General features: G+C 36.5%; 1 protein-coding gene across 2 annotated transcripts in view; it reads right to left on the bottom strand.

Moving 5' to 3' along the window:
- The window catches only part of rfc4 (replication factor C (activator 1) 4), a 59,839-nt gene that overhangs the window by 211 nt on the left and 34,938 nt on the right, over window positions 1-24,690 (bottom strand). For both annotated transcript variants that reach the window (XM_039759183.1, XM_039759175.1), the window contains exons 4-10: window positions 14,020-14,099; window positions 13,312-13,431; window positions 5,032-5,175; window positions 1,808-1,928; window positions 1,500-1,625; window positions 435-515; window positions 45-161 (exon numbers count right to left, since the gene is read on the bottom strand). In XM_039759183.1, the coding sequence (XP_039615117.1) occupies window positions 45-161; window positions 435-515; window positions 1,500-1,625; window positions 1,808-1,928; window positions 5,032-5,175; window positions 13,312-13,431; window positions 14,020-14,099 (789 nt within the window). The remainder of the gene's footprint in view (window positions 1-44; window positions 162-434; window positions 516-1,499; window positions 1,626-1,807; window positions 1,929-5,031; window positions 5,176-13,311; window positions 13,432-14,019; window positions 14,100-24,690) is intronic.

Genomic DNA, 24,690 nt, shown 5'->3' with positions numbered 1-24,690 from the left:
AGGATTTACAAATTATGCATTATATTTAATGGAACAGTCAGTACCGCAAGCTTCTCTGCAATTGCTGATTTCTGCTTGTCATTTAGATCTTCTCTTTTAACAAGGTTGTCATGAAGCTGGTTGATTATCTGTGTGGCTGCAAATCCTTCATTAACCATATTCTACAAAAAAAAACAAACCTAATTGGGCTACCAAAAGCATATTAAATTACAGTATTACAAAAAATTGCTAAAGGTTAACATTTCTGAATATTAAAATGACCCTCCATGGCATAATGAAACTTGTAGAATTTTATGCCACTACTGTATTTCCCCATCTTGATTTGCACTTAGTAAATAAAGACTGCAGGACAAGGCAATTCAATAACCACCATTCATAATATTTAAATTAACAATTTATTTGGTAATTAATATTGAACATTAAATTTTTACTACCTTCACAGACACTTCTAGTTTCTCAAACGAACTGCTGTAGCAAGACTGCAAAAGACTATCAATCATCTTGTCGGAAACCACCTATGCAAAAATTAATTTTACAAATGTCAGTATAGTGCACCTACACCAAAACAGTATATATTTTTTTACACTTTTTAGTTATGTATGCATTTCATACAATGTATAATGCTTTTGGTCAGTCTCATTCCTCTGAAATTCGATATTAAAAGAAAAAGGTTTGAGGCCAAAGTATCACACATCTAATCTGTGATCTTTTTGAAAATAGGGCAACAAATGATTCATGCACCAATTTTATTATATACGCTATTGAAATTGTATTTTAAATGGCATCAATTTGGGGGAATCACTTATTTTTCTTCGCTCTCAATCTTGACTGACCAAAAAGAAAAAGCTGTTCTCAATACTAAATTGTATGTCATCCTGAAAACATCAGGTTCAACCCCGTTTAGTTCAATTCATGTTCATGGGGCCCATTTATTGCATTGCTAATAAATCTGTTTTGGTTTTGGTTTCCTGGGCAGCACAGATAAATTGTAAGAATTTAAACAAGTATATGTTTACATTTAAAGTTTGAAAAATGAATAACTGTTAATTGCACTCGGACTATAACCTTGTATGAAATGGAGTTAGTGAAAGGATAAAAAAAAAACAAATGTGCATTTCTAAAATTAAGGATAGCAATTTTTCTCAAACTATTAACTTGAATTTTGTTTCAGATCAACACTTTCACATTGGTTATGCCAATATCAAGCAAAGATCTAAATTTGTCCACACTACATAAGCATGCACATCTAGCAATCCTTTGAGGGCAGCAGCTGATATCTTGTCACACTAGTCTGCTACTGACATCGGATACCATGAAAGTTCTGTTGGTTACACTTTTATCAAAATACTTTTATGTGAATGGCCTAACAATTCTGCAAGCTGTCAAAAGTGTCATTTGTGTTTTTACTCCTTAGCAACTGAAAAATGCTTAAATCAACCTCATCTCTCTTTCTGAAACCTCATATTATAATAACATACGTATTTTCAACTTTTACTCACCCCAGCAATTTCAACAACAATACTATCTGTAATTTCCAAACCACCCATGAGCCGTGCACAACTTTGTAGAAAGGTGATAGCTTTTCGTAAATCGCCTTCAGAAACCTGCACAAGTGCTTTAATTGCCTGAAATAGAAATAGTTGGATGTTTAAAAGCTACAGTTGTACTTTTTAAAGGTCTACGCTTCCTGTAAATATCTTTTTGTACAATTACTTGGGAAATGGGTGAGCTGTTTTCTGATTAGTAGGCATAAAATACTAAACATTAGTGCTATACACATTACCATTCAGCTCTATGATTTCCATACCTCTTGTGTATAATGGAGGCCTTCTTTCTGACAAATGTCTAAAAGTCGCTTTTCCTGCACCTTGTCTGATAAAGGCTTGAAACGAAACTTAGAACATCGAGATGTGAGCGGCTCAATGATTCTAAAAAAAAAAACAAAAACAAAAAAAAAACCTGCAAAATCTGTAAACCATCTGATCATACCGAGTAACTACTCAATAGTACAACATGATTAACCATAATATATAAACAAATGGCCGCATAGTGGTTCAGTGGCTGTCACTAGCACCTTACATTTGCAGGGACCTAGATCACTTTGTATGTGGATTTATTTTTAAAATACACTCCAAGCTGTGGCCAAATGTTGGGTGTTCCACGCCCAAATTAATATAAAAAAAAAAATACTTAAATGCTTAGTAGACACTACTGCTATTTTCAAGAGACTCCTAAAAGTGAACAAGGAAAAGGCACAACTAATAGTACTGGTTAGCTAACGTAGGTGATCATATACAGTGAAGCTAAACTCAGCCAGCAAAAACTTAAGAGGAATGAGGTAGTGGGTAACATTACAGGTTAACACTCGATCACCAGAAACAGATATGAACATTTTAATTTGTCATCAGCTTACTAGATAAAATTCCAGACTAGAGTATTCCTTTAAAAAACACATAAGCTATTTCTCCTTACACTCAGATAAGAACTTAGCAAAGCATGAGAAAAGAGTCTGTCTTATAAACAAACATTGTGTGCAAACCACACACACACTTACCTCTAGCTATGTTGGACACTAATTCTCTATTTCTTTAGGCACTGCAAAGATATGGCAAGTAGGTATTCTGAAGTACCACTCTGATAATGGGCAATTAACTTTCCTGGTCTCAGAATTGCTGCTTGTCAGTTGGGATGATATCAAGGGTCCACCCCGCTGCTGAGGTTCTGGCCTCAGTTTTCCTGTTGCACACAACAATGGTTATTTGGAGTGTGCTATTTAAAGAAGCAGCCATCGGAGGACCTGTAAGGCATAGAGATGCTGCTGTACTTATCCGCTTGTGTTCTCTGTAGCTTTGCAGCTGGGCCTTGTTCTATCTTGGTTAGGTCCAGTTTGCTGTTTGCTCTCAAGACAGTATTGGACACCTTGGCATTAAATTTTTATTTTATTGGCAATCTCTTGCATGGAATATCCATCATTTTTCAAAAACAAGAAATGGTTACCTTTACCACAAATTTGCCTTATTTTGGCCATTTATGAACCCACAAACTAATACGAGATGTGCTTGTACCTTGCAACCCAAGTAAAGACAATTTACTTGCTTTATGGAACAAATCAACAGGTTTCAATGGTATTTACACAACTATAGAGGTTAAACTTGATTCATTAAGGATAAGCTATGACAGTTTACCATTAGGAGATAGGATTATTGGCTGCTGAAAATGGGGCTTTGCAGTCATATGTGAATAATAAATTACAGATAAGTCACTTCAAGCAGTAATTGCCATTAGTAACACTAGCAATATCTTAGCTATTTTTATCCAGGTGCTATTAAATTGATTAAATATAACATAGCTTAGGAAGCAAGCAACAGTGGATGTCCTCTGTAAGGCTATCAAAACAAACATCACTATTCAAATATAATTCAAATTTATATGGAAAAAAGTCTTGATTGAAGATTCATGCTGAGATTTGATTGTAAAGGAATAGCACCGCCCCCCCCCAACTTTTTTTTTTGCACATCACTTCCACGATCAGCATTTTTAATTGTTAATTTTTATCATAGTTCATAAAATGGAACATTTATTCTACTATACTGCTCTACTTTTTGGTTATTGGGTGTACTAACCACAGATTAAAAAAAAGAAGAAAATTCTACCAAAAATGCCCTAAAAGTATTGTTTCACTCCTGATCCAGTCCTGTTTTACTGTACCCGAGATCTTCAATTTGCTGTTGTTTTATATTAAAACTATTAGGCATTCATGGTAGAAATATATTTGTTGGATTTATTTATACATCACCGCATCTGTGGCCCAAGAATTTCACAATGACCTTGCAGTGTATTTGTCAATACAGATCTGAGATCTAATTATTGCTGTACCTGTAATGGGGGAAAATAATAACATTTTGTTTAATCTTGTATGTCATTCTTTGACCAATGGCACCCTACTTTACAAATGTATCCAATCGACTGCTTCACACACCTCATGCATCTTCCACAAACTTTTAACTATAACCTACCCTTTCTTGTGATTTATTTGAAATTTTAAAAAAATGTTGCTGTGTATTACTATTATTTTTTTTTTTACTTAGTAGCAGGATCATTAAGTCGTAATTAATGAAAGTGTCTGCCAAATAAAAAAATATAATGAGGTGGGAATACTTAAAGATCATTGCAATGCAACATTTAGTACATTCAGTAACCTCTTTTGTGAAACAGGAATAGACTCGCCATTCCTTGACTTATATAAAATATGCTGTAGTTGCGCACTCACTTTACATCTTTTACACTCATGGAGCAGAAAGGCACACAGCACATCAGAGGCCTAGAAGTGGGGGCTGGGTACCAGGACTAAAGTAACGTGTGTTTTTAACACGTTTGGGTAATCGGGAATGACTTTGTGCATGCATGAAAGGCATGTGAAGTGTCCTGGTTCTACTTTCCACTTTGATCACACCACTGTCCGTGCAAAGAAAAAAATCATGTTTCATGAGTCATAAGCAACGCATACTTGGCAGACAGTGAGCAAAAATAAAAAAAAGCAAAAAGTATTAATAATGAAGCATACAGAGGTAATGTAAGTGTATGAGCAATTTTTAATCTACCTTTAAATACATCCAAACATGTACTTATTTTTAAAATGAATATCTGAACCCTAATTTTTATATAACTTGACAGCCCTAGTCTACTATAAGGTGCATTCACACCCACACTCCCATGTTTACCCAATAACCAAACATACACGCATGTGTTTGGGGGTGTGGGAGGAAAACAAAAGTAGAGAAACCAATGTAGGGCTGGAACGACGTGCAAAATCTACACAAACAGTGATCAAGTACAGGACTCGAACCCAAGGAGATGATTTCAAGTGGCAGCAGACCTAACCATTGTGCCATCATGCAGCTCAAGATTAAAAAAAAAATTAAAATGTTATAAACACATATTTTTACACAGTCTATGTAAACATTTAACATTAGTATTTTACATTTCATTAAGAAAATAGTGATGCATTTCCCAACTACTTTGTGTACTAACCTGCTAACATAATTACAAATCAGACAGAACCGCGTAGTTTTTGACTCTTTTTCCATGGTACGTCGAAGCGCAGCTTGAGCAGCATTAGTCATGGAATCTGCTTCATCCAAGATCACTATTTTAAATGGAGGGCACAGCTTGCCACTATACAGAAAATATTAAAAACAAACAAAGTATATTGAGATTACTTGTAAACAGAACAATCAAGAACAAAACTTCCTTCACCTATAAGGAAAATGGAACTGAATTATAATGATTCTTTTTTATTGTGTTTTGGCTTAGTGTGAATTGCTTATTTTCTTAGCTGCATAAAATATATATGAGGACACCCCTTACATTCAACATGAGTTACATTTAAGTAAATTTTACATAACAACATCCCTAGAGGCCAAAATTAGACTACAAACAGCAATGAAGTGACAGATCCGACAAAGAACTGTAGCAAGAGAATGGCCCAGAATGCATGTAAAGCAACTTGCTATCATGTCTATAAGTAGCACACAAACCCACTTTACTGTATACAGTTGTGTTTAAAAGTTTGTGAACCCTTTTGAATTTTCTATATTTCTGCATAAATATGACCTAAAACATCATCAGATTTTCACTCAAGTCCTAAAAGTAGTTAAAGAGAAACCAGTTAAACAAATGAGACACAAATATTATACTTGGTCATTTATTTATTGAGGAAAATGATCGAATATTACATATTTGTAAGTGGCAAAAGTATGTGAACCTCTAGGATTAGCAGTTAGTTTGAAGGTGAAATTAGAGTCAGGTGTTTTCAATCAATGGGATGACAATCAGGTGTGAGTGGGCATGTTATGTAAAGAACAGGGATCTATCAAAGTCTGCTCTTCACAACACATGTTTGTGGAAGTGTATCATGGCACGAACAAAGCAGATTTCTGAGGACCTCAGAAAAAGAGTTGTTGATGCTCATCACCAGGGGCCTCATGTATAAACGGTGCGTACGCACAGAAATGTTGCGTAAGAACTTTTCCACATTCAAATCGCGATGTATAAAACCTACACTTGGCGTAAAGCCACGCACTTTTCCACGGTACCTCATGCCTTGTCGTGCGCAAGTTCTCCGCTCGGTTTTGCAAACTGGCGGCACCCAGCGTCAAAGCAATGGTACTGTTCTTGTGTGATTACTCATTATTTTCATGACGCGGCTTTATAAATACACAGAAACTAACCGCATATTGTTTATTAGTGTAATGCATCTGATTGTAATTAACTCGTAACAATATAATGGTCCAGGGAACAGCCATAGTATTCCAAATACCATAACTGCTCTCACTTCTTCTTCTTCTTCTTCTTTCAGCTCCTCCCGTTAGGAGTTGCCACAGCGGATCATCTTTTTCCATATTACTCTCACTGCACGACTCGGAGTATTTATATCACTGTATCTGAGTGTGAATCACAGCAGCAGCTGATCGGAAAGAGAATTATCGGTATACGCATTAAGCACACGCTGTCTCTGCCACTGCAAAACGTTTCAAAGCCTTTCCTGTATGGACCTCGCGGTTCAGAAACAGTTTAATCCCAAGAACTTTAAATGCACTCAATCAATTGCACCTTGTAGAACTGTTAGGACTTATAAGTACAATCACCCCACTGTAAACTTGCACTACAGTTATAATATTACACAACCTGAGTCACTTTATAAAGCGCGTATTTACATATGATGACGATATCATTTTTAAGGTGAAATGCAGCAAAATATGTTTGTTAAATTATACACATAAACTTTAACTTCATTTAAATAATCTATATTCTTCACTGGGAGTGTCGTGAAGGATAGAATAATTAAACATGTACTACGAAGATATTTCAATGTTCTTTAAGCGTTTTGAAGAATCGGCGCTAAGCTTACAGATGGCTTAACGTCTATTACAGAGCTGATTGTATGGCGATCGGTTACTTGGGGAAAGAAAAGCAAGGACTCTTGGGCGGCCACACCAATATATATTGAATATAAAACAGAAAGAGAAAATAACAACACAGCTAAAAACGCAGCGACAAATTTCGACAAAAGATAAATGCTTGTCATGAGCACGAGGCTCATGAAACCCATGTTTAATAATGTGCTTTAGCTGCTATCATCATGAAAATGATATCACGTATACATCTCAGTATTTTAGTTATTCAGAGAGCTGTAATATCACGAATGTAATGGACTCTGTGTCCAGTTGGAGGAAGAGAGCCAGTTTAAGAAGCAAGTAGTGATTCACACACATAGATCACATACAGTAGAAGATCAAATACAAAACAAAGCATTTAACGTGCTACTTTAATTACGATGTGATTTAAGAAACTGGTTAATTAAACGATTTTAAGATGAAGTTTATGATGTTCTACTAAATGACAAAATAAACTACGTGATTAAAGTGGAAATGTCGAGATTGAAGTTGACATTTCGTGCTTTTTCCCCACCGTATGCCTTTTTTCTCTGTACCCTAATAAGCTTTCATATGACACTCAGACAGTGGGCTACAACTCGGCTTTTCACGGCGACTTTGATATGTGACTTCTTTTTTATTTCCGGCACTGTGCGATTTTGTGAACGTGAGCTTTCAAGTTTCTCCAACACGCTATGTCACTAGATCAACTTCCTTTTGTTGATTATACCACGGTTTATTTGAACAAATAGTATGTTTTTCCTTTGCCTCCACTTGGTATTCGCTGAAATTCTTATATTTTCCCAGTGCTTTTCCCATTGTCTTTTCACAGAAGGCTGCGCTTAAGGGCGATTTATATTGATTTGCATATTCAAATAGGCGTAATTCTGGGAGGATTTGGGGCGTTACATAATGCGCGTGCGCGAGCGTTAGTTTTCACGCTGATCGGGATTTATGTAACGGAAGAACGTGGAAGTTGGAGCGCACAGATTCCTGCATCTGGATTTTTCTGTGCGTAAACACATTTCGGCTTTTGTGCTTACGCCATGTTATAGTGCGAGTTCTACGCACGGCGTTATACATGAGGCCCCAGGGCTGTGGAGTCAGTAGATAAATGCTCCGACTCCTCAGTTTCTAAATCTTCCGACTCCGACTCCTCTGTATGTATATACTATGCTAACGTATTTTCTACATCCATTAAAGGAAAGGAAGGCAACATACATGTCATTTCCCCACAGAACTACTGGCTAGGAAGCCAACACTCTACTATAATGCCAGATTAAGGACAAACACAATTGATTGCCGGCCGCAGATTGCGGGTGTCCACATGGACGGGCAGATCCAGCTTGCCGAAAATCTCGACCACCGCCCCCATCCAAAGTAATGTGATGCCTCTGTCTGCTGCAGTGGCTGTCTCCTCTGTCAGCCAGCCGGAAGTTTAGTGCATTGTGTCACTCACCGGCCAGCTGCGCAGGGAGACCTGTGTTCTCGGCTCCTTCGGCCCCCTTCACTAGCGCATAGCGAAGGGGAGCCGACGGAGCTGAGAACACACCAGATGATTTTTCAGGCGTTTGACGCGTGATGACTCGTTGAACGGCCGAAAAATCGGCAGTGCATCTGTAAATGTATGGGGGGCTTTAGGCTAGGTTCACAGTTCCCTGTAACAGTGGAACACGACATAATGGAAAGCGGTGCCGCACCTTACCTGTGCATTACATCCCATATAGTGACGCATACAGTCAATGAAAAGCATGCTTCATGGTTACTTGACATGTTCGTTTTGTGGTAACATTATGCACTGCATGCATTGGGCTTTATTCTTACAGCAGAGAAGTAGTTCATTATGACTGTTTGTGAATTGGGACATTTCAACTTACTTTTTTGATTCCCATTTAAATTTAGTAGGAGTCGGTTAACTCCAGGTACCCAAAATTGTCTCCGACTCCGACTCCACAGCCCTGCTCATCACGCTGGAAAAGGTTACAAAACCATGTCTAAAGAGTTTGGACTCCACCAATCTACAGTCAGACAGATGGTGTACAAATGGAGGAAATTCAAGACCATTGTTACCCTCCCCAGGAGTGATCAACCAACAAAGATCACTCCAAGAGCAAGGCGTGTAATAGTCGGCGAGGTCACAAAGGACCCCAGGGTAACTTTTAAGCAACTGAAGGCCTCCCTCATATTGGCTAATGTTCATGTTCATGAGTCCACCATCAGGAGAACACTGAACAACAATGGTGTGCATGGCAGGGTTGCAAGGAGAAAGCCACTGCTCTCAAAAAAAATACATTGCTGCTCATCTGTAGTTTGCTAAAGATCACGTGTACAAACCAGACGGCTATTGGAAGAATGTTTTGTGGACGGATGAGACCAAAATAGAACTTTTTGGTTTAAATTAAAAGCGTTATGTTTGGAGAAAGGAAAACACTGCATTCCAGCATAAGAACCTTATCCCATCTGTGAAACATGGTGGTGGTAGTATCATGGTTTGGGCCTGTTTTGCTGCATCTGGGCCAGGACAGCTTACCTTCATTGATGGAACAATGAATTCTGAATTATATCAGAGAATTCTAAAGGAAAATGTCAAGACATCTGTCCATGAACTGAATTTCAAGAGAAGGTGGGTCATGCAGCAAGACAACGACCCTAAGCACAAAAGTCATTTTACCAAAGAATGTTTAAAGAAGAATAAAGTTAATGCTTTGGAATGGCCAAGTCAATCTCCTGACCTTAATCCAATCAAAATGTTGTGGAAGGACCTGAAGCGAGCAGTTAATGTGAGGAAACCCACCAACATCCCAGAGTTGAAACTGTTCTGTACGGAGGAATGGGCTAAAATTCCTCCAAGCCAGTGTGCAGGAATGATCAAAAGTTACCGGAAACATTTAGTTTCAGTTATTGCTGCAAAGGGGGGTCACACCAGATACTGAAAGCAAAGGTTCACATATTTTTGCCACTCACAAATATGTAATATTCAATCATTTTCCTTAATAAATAAATGACCAAGTACAATATTTTTGTCTCATTTGTTTAACTGGTTTCTCTTTATCTACTTTTAGGACTTGAGTGAAAATCTGATGATGTTTTAGGTCATATTTATGCAGAAATATAGAAAATTCTAAAGGGTTCACAAACTTTCAAGCACAATTGTATATTCAGGCTATTCCAAGAATTTACTGGTAAATTCCATGACAGAGTGCTGGGTCACGAACCCTAAGAAGGTTTACAAAAGCAGTATCTCAGGTTCCCCAATTTCCCTAGTAGTTTTTTTAAAGATGATTGTGTGTTTCATTAAAGGCAGCATTAGGACCGGTTTATACTTCATACTCAGAACACATACATGCCCGCATCATGCCGGCCATGCGTTCCCAGAGTTCATTTAACACGTCCTATGAGCAGGTCCTCAGAAATTAACGTGACGTGTGCATGAGTTGCAGTACCAGCAAAAAGTCGGGGGGCGCAGTGTGCTAAAAGTTGGAATGTGACATCAGAGTCTCTGTTTACTATCTACATGTAACAGAAAGCCTCTATGCGGATCCTACGGGATCGATGTGCATGCTTCGATGTTTGATGAATGGTTCTATGTGGTGAAGCAAAATGCTGACATACAGATGCATTCATGGTGCTTTTATATTCGTCACATATTCCCGATCGTAATGATACGATACATTTTATAAGTCTCACATACAATCTTTTGTGCCGTCTTTTTTTTTGCAACATCACAACAGCAACATAATGCACAGTGCTGTATTTGAGCCACAGACAAAAAAAATTAAGGACATGGTGAAAACATGTATTTTGTGATTAAAGTGGATATTTGGGCTTTAATCTCGAAATGTCCACTTTAACTTCGAAGTTTACTTTATCATTAAAGCAGACCGTCGTAAATGTCATCCAAGTTTTTAATTGCTATGAGCTTCTTGGACCTGACAGTAGCGGCTAGCAGCAATAGATCATTACACAGAACACATTAAATGCATGATATTCCAACTCTCTGCAAATTTAGAATCTTTAGATTTATACTTGATATCACTTCATGATGAAATGCAATAAAGTATGTATGTTACATTTTACAGATAAATTGTTAATTTCGTTTAAATAACAAATACTTTTAATAATTACACACATGGGGGTGACACGGTGGCGGAGCGGTAGCACTGCTGTCTTGCAGGGAGTCATGTCGCTGGTATTCCCTGCTTGGAGTTTACATGTTTTCCTGCTGGGTTTCCGCACTGTGCTCTGGTTTCCTTCCAAAGACATGCAGATTTGGGGATTTGGTGCCACTACAATGACTCTAGTGTATGCGAGTGCTTGTATTCACCTTCACCTACATAAAGTACACGCGGACGTATAAACAGTCAAACACTAGCGTAGCAGGAGCGTCTGCTGCAGCATGCGTCGTGTGAAGTATAACCCCGGCCTTACTGTATACTCATTTAAGATAAATTATACTGGAATCATACAGTTAAATGAATTCATTATTCAGCTTCACGATTTTGTGATTGCATTTACCAAATAACCCGGATAGGTCATTTTGAAACAGCACTAAGGTCAATATGAAAAAAAAGGCAATGGTGAATGGCATGGCAATGGTGAATGAAAGTAGGATATTTCTGAAGTTTAGAGCTACAGAGTTAAGGGTTCTATTTGGTCAGACCACCCTACAGTGTTGGATAAGGCAACAGAAACAAATCCGATTTAATATTAAGTGTAGATATCAAATAAGACTATCCCAGACATAAACTTCTTCTACTTCTGTAATTGTACAGACATTATCCTAGCATCAAATCCCAGTTTCAAAAATTTTTCATAATAGCTTTTTGTCAAGAAAAACTGTGGCAATGATTATCTGTTATTATATTTTAAAAAGCTTTCAGTATGACACCTAAAACGTATGACTCCCTATAAATGGACAGTTTACTAATGCAGTTAAAATGACCAGAAGGAACCTGAGTTACACAGCAGGCTATGTCAAGCATAAATCAATGGTATTTATCTGGGCTCATGTAAAATATGTTTTTGTAAGCACAAAAAAAAAATTCATGATTAAGAGCTAACATAGAAGATGTTCTTTTAATTATATAGGGAATTAGTATAATAGCTTGCAACTGTTGCTTTAAAATTAGTTCTTCAAGAAAAACAGAGGGACACAAACAGAAGCAGGTGAAGGGTAAATTCCACACAAATCTTACAAAATATTTCTTCACATAACGAATGATGGATGCATTACCAAGCACATGATATATTATTTATATGTACTTTTATATACTTTGAAGACACTCAAATTTCAACCCAACAGTTTTTTTATGTTATATATATGCGTCCACTGAACAGTGTCATCTCCAGGCAGAGGAGTAGCTTCAGTGACAGACTTTTGTCACTGTCTTGCTCCACTGACAGACTGAGGAGATCGTTCCTCCTCCACACTATGCGACTCTTCAATTCCACCCAGGGGAGTAAATGCTAACATTACTCAAAGTTATTGTCTGCTTTTTTTATTTTAATTTTTTTTCATTTTTATTACTATTTAATTTAATATTGTTTCTTTGTATCAGTATACTGCTGCTGGATTATGTGAATTTCCCCTTAGGATTAATAAAGTATCTATCTATCTATCTATCTATCTATCTATCTATCTATCTATCTATCTAATGAGCTAGGTTGGAATAAATTGCATGTTCTTGACAAAATCTTTTATTTTGTTAAGATTAGATCTGGCTAATAAAAAATTAACTTAAAATGTCATTAATTTTCAACTAAATTGAATGTTTTGATTTTTTTGATTTCGACACTTTTTTGCAGATAAAACATTATACTTGGCACTAAAATTAAATACACCTATAGGATCATTATTGTTGTGTGTACAGAGTACAGTGAAATTCTTACTTCCATGTAGCAATTGACATACAACAGGTCAGCACACTCCAGTGCCATGATTAGGTTAGGCAAAATTATCATTCCAGACGGAAATTTAATTAGTGAGTATAACTAAAGTAACACTTGTAAAATTTGTCATCTGTTGCTTTTTCTAACAAGGTTACATTGCCATAATGTTACCAATGTTAACAGCAGCTATCTGACAAAGAAGGCAACAAAAGCAAAAATATTAAATGATGAAAACAAAAAATAATAATTGACATATCTTGATAAAACGAATCTGGTAGGATGGCTAGGTTATGCTTAATTTTTACTTTGAGTGAAATTCTAAAGGACTGTCAATGTTTATTCCCCTTCCACAAAAAAAAGCATTTACCAGTCTATTAAAGACTAACTGAAAAGTAAATAAATATATTCATGCATAATTAAAATGCAATATTTTTCAAATTTTATATTTTACAGCTTCTAAATGATTACTATTGTTCTATGTACTTACTCTGTACGTGTCCCAGCCACGGCCAGCTGTGCAAAAGTCTTAACCTTTTCTCTAACAACTTGAATACCACGCTCATCTGAAGCATTTAGTTCTAATACTCTTTGCCGAAACAGCTCTGGTCTAAAGGAGATATAATAGTAATAATATGCTATATTAAATTCCAAGCACGTTTTAACATTATTCTCTCAGTAAACATTATACTGCAATTAAAACAAGCAAAATATATCTAAATTATAAAAAGTATTAACTAAACTATCACATGAGAAATTTTTTCTGAAAGTCTGCAAAAGGAGCTAACTAAAATCTCTCAAATATTCTTCCATCCACTTTCTGAATCTCTTTTTTTCCTATTATATGTTCCAAAAGCCTCCAGAACATGAAAGACCAAATTAACAAAATTGTTTATATATTGTAAGAGACATTTAATAAAAAAAAATCCTGCATAAATAAAATAATTAAAACAAGTTTTAATTTTTACCACATAAACAAAAAAGGCATTATTAAAATATGGGTCAAAAATATTTACTGTATATGAAAAAAGCCGCCTAGCAGTTTAAAAGTACATTTGCTTCTGTTCATACAGGCTGCAGGATTAAGCCATTGGAAAAACATCAAGAATGTTGTGCAGTCAGCAGTTTCAGTCACCCTGGCTGAAAGCCAAAATAGAATCAGGCTTTGACAAGTTGGATGCTCTGTGTATAATCTTACCCATAGAGCTCTCTTGCTGCTGCCAAGATAGTGGATGTCTTCCCAGTTCCCGGAGGGCCATAGAAGAGCAAATTGGGAAGCTGCAATAGACATAATACAAATTATAAAATATTTGAACAACATTTTAAACAAAATTACCAGGTTACATTCCCAAAATATCAAAGGAAATGAACATCATATGATTTACAGTTAAATTTAGTTTGCTAATAGATAAAAGCTGAACATTTTTGAATAACTCTAAGTAATAACTCTTATTTATTTCAACATTAAAACTTCAGGCATGCAAAAAGGACACACGTTAAAAATAGGAATAACATCAGACTGTAATAGATAGCAAATGGCAATGCTTGAATACACATTAAAAATTAACAAAATAACTTTGGCTCATACTTAACAGACTTAAATTAACAGAATACTTTAAACAACATAAATTGTTGATTAGGATATACAATTGTAACTCCATTCTTCTTCTTCTTCTTCTTTCAGCTGCTCCCATGAAAAGAACTGAACTGACATTACAGACATACACCCAGTGCTTGAATGTACACTTGAGCGTATTGGGGCGTACTTCACCACTGCAAGCCCTGTATACATCCATATTTCTAACCAGCTTACTCAGTCCAGCAGGAACCTATCTCAGCAAGGCAAGGCAGGAACAATCTCCAGAAATGGCACCAGTCCAAAACAGAGCAATCATGCACGCACACACACACACACTCAAACATTCTCTACGGGGTTAATTTACAAACACAAATTTATCGGTTGAAGTGTAGAAAGTTCAGTACAGATATTTTAACAAAGGCAGAGTGCGCTGCCATTCCTGCCTCACAATGCATGTTTGTATATAATTTATAGATTGACTGGCATCAGGGTCAGTAAGTTTACTCATCCAAAAACACTGTTCTTGGTTCTTTTAATTCTATATTGTCAGCAAAAGTAACTCATCATGCATTTAAAAAATCTATAGGGGATTTGTGGTGTTCCAATCTGCTATGTCATATACTTTGTCTTTTTCTGAAGGTTGATGCTTTTAAAAAAAACAAACTAGGCAGTATAATCGGTTCAGATGTATTATCATGCACACAATGTACAATAAAACTTCATTGATCATTTTTCACTACTCTGTCATTTGGTGTACATCCTGCTTCATGCCCTATGTAAAACAACTACACAGCTTGTAAGGGGGATTGTGGCATGCCTTTTGTGTGCTTGCAGCAGCAGTTGAGTTATGACAAATGAGCAAGTAACATGTCCTTACCAACAGGATGAAAACATTGTGTTAAAATGATGTTTCCTTACATTATCACAAAGATGCCTCATAACTTTATGTGGCAAATCAATATATACCATGACTGTGAAGAAATAACTTTGAACTGAAAAACATTCCTTTAATTCATGTAAAAGCCAGTTTTCTCTAACAGTTCCACTTAGTATATGCTTATTTTAACTAAATATTCTAAACTATATCATTTGTTCTGTATGGTACCTTTCAAAATTCATTTCAGACATCTTCAGGTACATTTAAAAAGATGGCAGAATTCAAAATGCATTTTCAAAAATATAAACCAAAAAAACACTCCTTATTTCAATTTTAATGTAGCAGACAAGTCATTTTTAAAACATATAAATGTTTACAGGAAGTCACCCATATTTTTCTAAATGTATAGTTTCTGCAAGATACTGTATTTCAATATGCAGTTTAAACAGCTTGATATAGACATCTTTTTAGATACCTGTGAACAGACTTTAACTTTCCGTAAAAATTAATCTGTCCTTCACTAGTGCTTGGGTGTCAGATGTATTTATCCTAAGAAAAGGTAATAATTTAGCATTTCAGTTTCAAAATAATGGCCAATAATTTTGGGTTTCCTATCATGGTCCAAAGACATGCAGGCAAGGCTTAACTATGCTAAATTGGCCCCTAATATGTGTGTGTGTGTGTGTATCAGAAGTTCACAGGGTTTTGTGATGTATCTAGTGCATTAGTGTAGTAGATGGAGGGAAGGCACACGCCTACTTTCCATCTGAGTGCAACTCCCTCGATTGCAGCCCGCAGCCGCTGGCTAGCTCTTCAAGGTTAACAGGGGTCCAAGTCTTTCCACTAGCCAGTACATACTGTAGGTTCTCCATCACCACAAAACCTGCCTGGGCTCCTCTTTGCCACACATGGTAACCGAGAGCTTTGCATCTCCAGGCAAACAAGACAGGGGATCTCAAACTTATAGTGGTCTCCAGAGGTGACATGCCCTGGTGTGGGTCAACCATTGTCTCACTGCTTTGTGGTTTAACCTGGAACATATTCAGAGAAGAGCCCACACAGTAGCAACATGCATAGGCACTTCTTAATATAATGAGAATATGGTTGCTGTCTGCAGCCGGAGGAGGCTACTGGTTGTCTTGGTTAACCCCTTACAACTGGACACCACCTTCTTTTGGTCAAGATGTGGGGAATTCACAGGTCACAACTTTGACCTTGGTGACAACATCTAGAGAAACTTTAAAAGCAAGGCAGTAATGGGCTGTACAGTGATGGGGGACAGTTTGAATGAACTGGCAACTCCTAGTCAGATCCTTGTACATCAACAGCATGAGGCATACTGTCTGCTAGCAACTGGGACCCGAGGGGCAGATGCTTTTGGCACACCCTGTGTGACTGAGGATGGAATGGATTACGCCTTTTTTCTGGAAAGGATACCCTGCTGATGAAGGCTATCTTCATGAGAGGGGGCTAGCAGTCAAAAATGAAACACAAGTAGGCACTAATGAAAGACTAATGTCCCTTCATATTCTCCTTGCCAAGAAGTGCATTACTACTCTTCTCAGGACTTATGTACCCACTCTTACTTCAGAGAATAAGGTCAAGGATCACCTCTACCAGTGACTTAATAAAGCACTGCCCAAGATTCCCAAGAGTGACAAAATCCTCTTGCTTGTGAACTTTTAATGTTAAGGCAGGCAAGAATAACAGGATATGGAGTTTGAGAGCTTGGTAGACATGACATTGGCCAGATCAATGCAAATGGCTTGAGAACTCTCACACTTTGTGTTGAACATGACTTAGCTATTACCCACATAATGTTACAGCAAAAGAACTAATATAAAATGTCATGGATGTACCAAAAGTCTAAACATTGGTAACTAAATCGACTATATCATTGTAAGATGCAATTAAATTAGCGATGTTCTTATCACCTGTGCTGGGAGAGGTGCAGACTGCTGCACTGACCATTGCATGAAAGTGGTCAAATTTTGCACAAGAGTGTGTGCACCTGTCCAAGTGAAAAAGGGTACCAAGTAAAGGCTTCACTTTGTCTGACTGAAAAGTGCCATGACTAAAGAAGAGTTTTGGCAGGGCCCAACTGGAAAGCTAAAGGAAATTAATCCTTAAGCTGCCCAAACAAACAATCCGGTACAGAGCTAAAAAAAAAAAATAGTGGTTTGATTAGAACTTAGAGAACATTATTAGAAAACTGGACACAAGCTACATAGGGCATCCCTGAATGAACCCGTATTCCAGAGCTTTCAGACAGCAATGGAAAGCAGCTTGCATGGATATACAAAAGACTGTGAAGAATGAATATTGGAAAACTAAGACAACTAAAATGTATACAAAATGCACATAGAAATATTTGTAACTTCTATAACTCAATTAAAACCATATTATGGCCCAAAGAACTATTCTCTAACTCCCTTAAAAACAGCAGATGGTCTCACACTCCTCAAAGACCAACACAGAATTCTGTTGAGATGGGGTGTTCACCTTAATGCCATTCTTAACCAGTGTGCTCCTGCAGACCTTGCCATACCGGAGGAATTGCCTGAACACCTTACTATTCATTACCTCAGTCTGTCACCAACCTTCCTTCAGGTCCTGACTGTTATGCATGCTCTAAAAAACATTAAATCCCCAGGAGCTGAAAACTTTACTGCTGAGTTGTGAAAACAAGGAGAATACCACTGTACAAGAACATTCCATCAGTTTATTACCAGGGTATGGGAGAAGGAGGAAATTGGAAACTCTGCAATAATTTAGAGATTAAGGTTGTGTACTGTACAGTATCACCAATTGTACATGCTACCAACACAGATGATAAATTCACTTTGCTAACTGTATGTTTATTAAAACAAAAATTACAGTAAATTAATAATGTAAGAAATGTAAAGTAATTGTGAAAAAAGCAATACATGCTGAAAAATATCAAAAATAATTCTATAAAAAAAAGCTGCTTTCCGCAATAGTGAGAATTTAAAAAATGTTTGGATTACATCTCACTTAAAACCTGCAAATTCTCAAGAATATGAAAATGGCTTAATAAATACGAGTATGTAAAACTAAACAGATCAGAGATAGATAATGGAACTCTGTAACTGAACTTTTAAACTTAAACATTTCTTAATTCTCCTTGACCTTTCCATCAATTGCATTCATGTCAGAGGCACTAAAATAACAGTATTAAAACTTTATTTAAAAAAATCCACAGATTTTTTTTTTCCAAGAACACCAGTATGTTCACTATGCTTTGCTTTAAAGACAAACACTGACATGTGACAACATTCCCAGATGCAGAAGTCTTTCAGAAGGTGCATTTGCACAGATACAGTACTTCCTGGCCAGTCTGTTTAATTTAAGAAAGTTAACTGGTGGATTTTCCACCAAGGCAAACAATCTTTCTCACTGTCGATTGTGGAAGTATTTAAGTTTGACTTCAGCAGAAGCTGCAGGGCAAGGTGTGGTCACAATTAATGCATGCAAGACACTTCCCAGAGTCATCTTCAGCCTCGTCTCGTTGTGTTGGGCTATGATTATGTGGCTCTGCTGAGGCCCAGAACCTGAACTGATTGAACTTGTGGTGCTAACAGCAGCAGGCTGGTGCTCCTGTAAGAGAGAGAGGAGGATTGAGCATTCAAGTATTTTTTAAAATACAGGCGAGTTATATTTTAAGCTCTTCACTGATCAATAATTCCAAATAAAAAATTACCTTTAGTGCCACAGTCATCTCAGACAATAACTTTCACTTGATGTCTGTGAGGTTTCAGAGCACATATAGGCTGCAGTGAATCGTGGACCAAGGAAAGTGTCCAACAGAGTCTGGGCTGTGAGGTCCTTGTATTTTCTCTCCATTTACTCCCATACTCTTTCTGATCGAACAGGTCAAATCAATCTCTTTCTCATGTGCTACAAGTGTTTTCGTTTTCAAGTGATGAAGTACTGGTTGCACATAAGACACACTAACATAGTTATCTCAGGACAGTGACTCTCTGTTGATTTCTGAAGTGGTTTCAGTGCCTTATTCACTGACTCAGGAAGCTCAATGTCCTGTCATGTTGGAGCCAGGTGCCATGTCTTTCTGTCATCAGAGAGGACTTGTGACAGAGCCCATTGTTGCTCTGTAATCAGACCATGCTCAGGTATTCCATCTGTGCAGGCTTCAGTACCACCTTCTTTTCCCAACTGTGGGAGAAATGGCCAACCAGCTTTCTCCACATCCCTGCAGCATGATCAATGCATGTGTCAACTTCAACAGCATTCAGGTGACAGAAGCAGGAAAGAAAAAGAGAGCAAGGTACAATCCTGATTGAAATTACATTTACAAAAAACAAAAAAAAAATATTTGCAAAGTTTCACTATTATTGAGGTAAATTGTCTATATGTTACCTCTAGCTTCTACCTATCTACATGCTGTGTGATGGATTGTCTACAAACTAAACAGGAGAAATGCTGATTTACATGTGCCCCTTGCCTATAACACCACATTTTAAATAAATAAAATTATAAAATCAGATTGCAGCAAAACCTAATAACAATCTAGGCCTTGGGGTACAATTGCCCACAACATCATACAGCAGACAGTAACGTACTTCAGGAAAAGGGGAAAAACTTACCAGACTATTGCCTTTGTTTTACCTTAGCTCAGGAATCCAGTTTGCCAGTACACTTGAAACATTTACCTAGATGACTACATAGCACTCACAATAAGTCACCCTAACAGTGTCTGCCAAATGAGGTAAACATAAGCAGTGTAAAGCATAACAGAATGGCAAACCATTTTAACTCAGCACTACTCTGTGTTACTAGCCAATTTAATTTCTGAAATAAACACTGATGGCAAGGTGCAGTCTTGGTCCAAAACACTAAAATCTGCCCAAGTCATTTACTTCTGTAGCTTTGATCATATTTTTCACATTGTCAGAAGTAAAACACACAAGTCCATCTTCAAATAAACACCAGTTAGCCAAAGCCTTCCATAATCACATAGTCGCCACTGTGTTCATGGGGAAGTAGGATCTGTAAACACCATTCTATAATTCAAAATCACAGTCGATGAAGTGAATTTTCAAGCTTATGTAGGGCTCTGTTGTCCTGCTTGACTAAAGACTAGTTGTCTTTCAGCTTTTCCAGCACCCCTTTGTAACACTGCTCATCTCCAAGATGGCGATTCTGGAAAAATACATACGGGATAGAATATGGTATTGTTTATCAAGTTTGCTGATAAGGTACACAAAACCTTTTCTTGTGGACAGTATTTATCGGCACCATGTCTTTACACAGGTAGTGGGTAATGGCCTGCATTAGTTCTTGCTGTGAATAATCAATAACATCACTAAATGAGTGATACTTGAGTCACAATGTACATTTGGAAAGAACAGAGGTACAGCTGAAATGATCTTTATCATAGCAGCCTGATTTACAAAAGTGCTGTGAACAGCATCAGGAGCTCTTTCAGACTTTCACTGATCTCTGCAAAGCATGCAACATTCAGGCCATCTTTGCTACTGATGTTAAAGCTTACAGCAGGATGGGGCTGTCAGTCACCATCACCAAAATACAGGTGATCCTCCAGTGGAACTCTAGAACATCAGATGCTCCCAGTTTTTACAATTAACCTTTATCAAATTAAAATAGTTCTGTCATTTAAATACCTAGGCAGCATCCCCTCTGAGAACAACAACACTGACCATAACATACAAAACTGGATTAAACAAGCATTGGCTGACTTTGGGAGATTTTGGCAGTGAGTCTATTAAAATAAGAACTTTTACCTACATACCAAGGTTGCTATATGCCAAGCTATCTGCATACCCATCCTCCTCTACAGCTGTGAAGCCTGTGTCACCTATACGTACCATATGAAATTACTGCCGCAGTACCATATAAAATACATCTTGAGTCTCAAGCAGCATGATCAGGTATCTTATACTGACATACTTGCAGAAGCCCACTTGTATGTTAGTCCATTAAGCAGGGCTGGTCAACCAATTAGGAAACACAGACAGAAGCTTAGTGCACAATTTAATCAAGTTAAGGGGCATATCCCTTGGACACCAAGGTGGACTGTCCCCCCATCATCTCACTCCTTGATGTCTCATAGTAGTTACTGCATGATCCAGACACCGGTTGGCTACAGAAGCAGCTGAAGTTGCCTTATTAACCTCTATAAGTGGGTGGAAACAAGACTGCAAGTGCATTTGTAATGCAGACTGCAGAAATCGATATAGTGAAAAATTAGTATTGAAGTAATTTAAAAAATCCTAAAAATTGATACTTTTAATAGCCCTACAAATATTGCATACAAAAATGCACTTATTCCGATACACTCAATTAAATAATGACACTATAATTGATGCCAATTGTCTTAAGAAATTTCCTGGATGAAGGCATTTAACAGACCTAGTACACAAATAAAATTTATGGAATCTCTGTATTGTAAAAATGACTTATGCAACAACAGTAAAAACAGTTCATGAGGTAAATGTGTTCCACGACTTTAGTTCATTATAAGAAACTTCATTATCAGGGGTATCTGTACAATAAGAAGAAAATTGATTTGTATTGTGGTGATCTGGTGCTGCCGTAAGTGCTAAATGACACTCCACATGCTCTTATCTGTTTTATCTCTTACCTGCGCATTTACCTTCACAATATCTCTCACCATGTAGGAAGGCTGCTCAATGACTTCCACTGTACTCTAGTTAACAACTGCTTGAATTTGCTTGAACCACATGGCTCATTTTATTGTGGCTTTGTTATAAAGGAGCTTTGTTCTCACAGTATTTGTTAACCAAAGTAATATTGTATACTAAACTTGATTAACAATACATGTAACATTAGGTTCAATTTGTGTATCATAATTTTGTCACTGGGACTTTTTTTTGTAGCCACAGAGATAAGAGATTATCAGTGTAAATTCAGTTGTGAAGGCTTAGCATTGCTTTAACACTAAAGCAGAGTGTGACTTTTAAGCTGTCAACCTTGGTAAACTGCAAAAAATAACTACACAAGATTTCAGCAGGTTGAGTATTTTTATATATTTCACAATCATTATGGTGGGAAAACTAAGTCAGACTTTGCGGAGAGACAACACAAAACTTGAACAGGTTAAATTCCTTCTGGCTTCAATTCATAAAGAAAATTGATTGATCTATTTTCATACTTTATGTACTTAAGTTTCTTAATTAAGCCAGATTATCTGGAATATTAATAAATAAATAAAAAAATCCAAAATTTTGAAGATGCATACCAAAATGTTGATCACAGCTGTAGGTGCAATTGACAACATAGACAGCTTCTGAGACAAATGCCTTATTAAAATTAATGAATGAAAAAATGTAAGATTTAAAATGTGTATACTAAATACAGTGTAACTTTCAGACTGCATTAGAAAATTGATTAAAAAAATATATTAAATTAATACATATATTGTATATGGGCAGTAAAAGGCTACCTTTTTGATGTTCAAACAATAATTCCAACATTGGTTAATCAAACCTGTTGATGAAACCAGTAAAAGCTGAATTTCACTTTAGAAAGAACCATGAATGTTTGAAATGGCTTGTACAACTGCAAAAGACATAAATTAAGATAATCTTGGAGATAAGAAAGAATGATTTGAATTTCAAATAAATTAGACATGTTAAGATTTTTTTACATCCTTAATGGTGTGAAAGCAAGAACTATTTTTCGTTATCCATTGCATAGTTTCATACCATTTGTAATAAAAAATGCTATGAAAATGGCAACAAAATGAAACTTTTGACAGTTGACTGAATGTTTTTTTAATCCTCATAAGCAGCATAGTTTATGATTATGTTATGGATCTAAATTTCTACTAGTGGTAGATCTCTGTTGCACCTAAACAGTTTCTGCAATTATAGAATATCCCATTATTTATCAACAAATCAGGCCAAGTGAGGATATTACAATTACAAGGAAACATCAGAATTTAAGGTGGTTAATATGCTATTTTAAGATTAGCCAAAACACATTCTGGACATGTTGAAACAGCACATCATGGAAAACAAAGTAATCTCCTTAAACTATCAGGAAAAGATTTGACAAAACCATGACCAGAAAAATCAAAAGAGTTATTTTAGGATGGAGGGAAAAAACAGAATTACAATGCTACAACATACACTGATTTCAGTATCAGAAATCAATATACAGTTGCCTTTCAACATTTACAGGAAACATTTTTCTTTCATCTCCTCATGTGTCTTCAGAGATGAACCTGGAAAATAATCAGGGCTAGCCTTGAATTTGTGCTGGAGGTTGACAGATTAAGCTTTAACCCCCACCCATGACCAACCACAAGCCTCTATTAGAATAAGAAGATTCTGAAAGTAAATTATTGAACGGACGTGTCTCGCTTAAAACATAAGTAAAATAGAAACATTTGTGATTTTGTGGCCAATGTTGGTGGATAATAGATAATTTTTTAAAATTTGGTTTAATCAGTTTTGTGCATAAAAAAAAATCACGTTTCTTTGCTTTAATGGACACCACATTTAATTGTGCCATGCCTTTTTCTTTTCATATGATACAAAACATGTTGTCAAAAAAATCAAAGTCTTCATTTTAAATATTCTGTAAAATGGTGCTACCACAATGTACTCTGGTTATTTATTTACCAACTTCACTGCATTCTCAAACTGAGCTGAACATGAGCTACCAATAAAAGAAGTTAGAATGCTTAGTGCCTTTTTCATTCCAACAAGCAATGCCAACAAAATGCAAGCAACAGACAAGGACCCTTTCAAGAAGTCCTAACAATGTTAAAACAGAGCATGTAATAAGCTTAAAAAAATGTGCCTAGTTTTAAGTCCACATTACAATTAAAACCATATTTCTGCTGAGCTTGTTTCTCTATCAGATAATCTGCAAGTATTTAGCATGATATAAACCAATAAATAGCATTCAGTTACACTGAACAAATCAGATTTGAACTCAATTAAAACATTTCAATTGCTGAGGAGTACAACCATGTTAAGGAATTAGCAATAGCAGCATAAATTAAAACTACTGTATTACATTAAATGGTGCTTCTTTTTTAGATTGTATAAGATGAGTGATTCAAACTTAAGGCATTTTAAAAAAAAAACGATTCTGTTAATGGTTCTTTCTAGGTGACTCAGAATATAGGCACTATATACGATATGTGCTCTTTTGTCTTCTCACTAATTTACTAGGTATTACCTTTAGGATTGTGAAAAGGTTTATTTAAAAGTTAAGCAATACTGTATTTTCTGTGCTTGCAAAAGGGCAAAGCAATTCACCAACTGTGCAGGTACGTTTCCCAGCATCAACCCTATAATAAAATGACTGCAATATACAGTATGTGCTGAAATACTTTTTAAAACAAACCACATACATATTATGTTTTCCACAAATGATAC

The sequence above is a fragment of the Polypterus senegalus genome, chromosome 1, assembly GCF_016835505.1.
Source record: "Polypterus senegalus isolate Bchr_013 chromosome 1, ASM1683550v1, whole genome shotgun sequence".
NCBI lineage: Eukaryota > Metazoa > Chordata > Cladistia > Polypteriformes > Polypteridae > Polypterus > Polypterus senegalus.
This window is presented reverse-complemented; position numbering and strand designations above follow the sequence as displayed.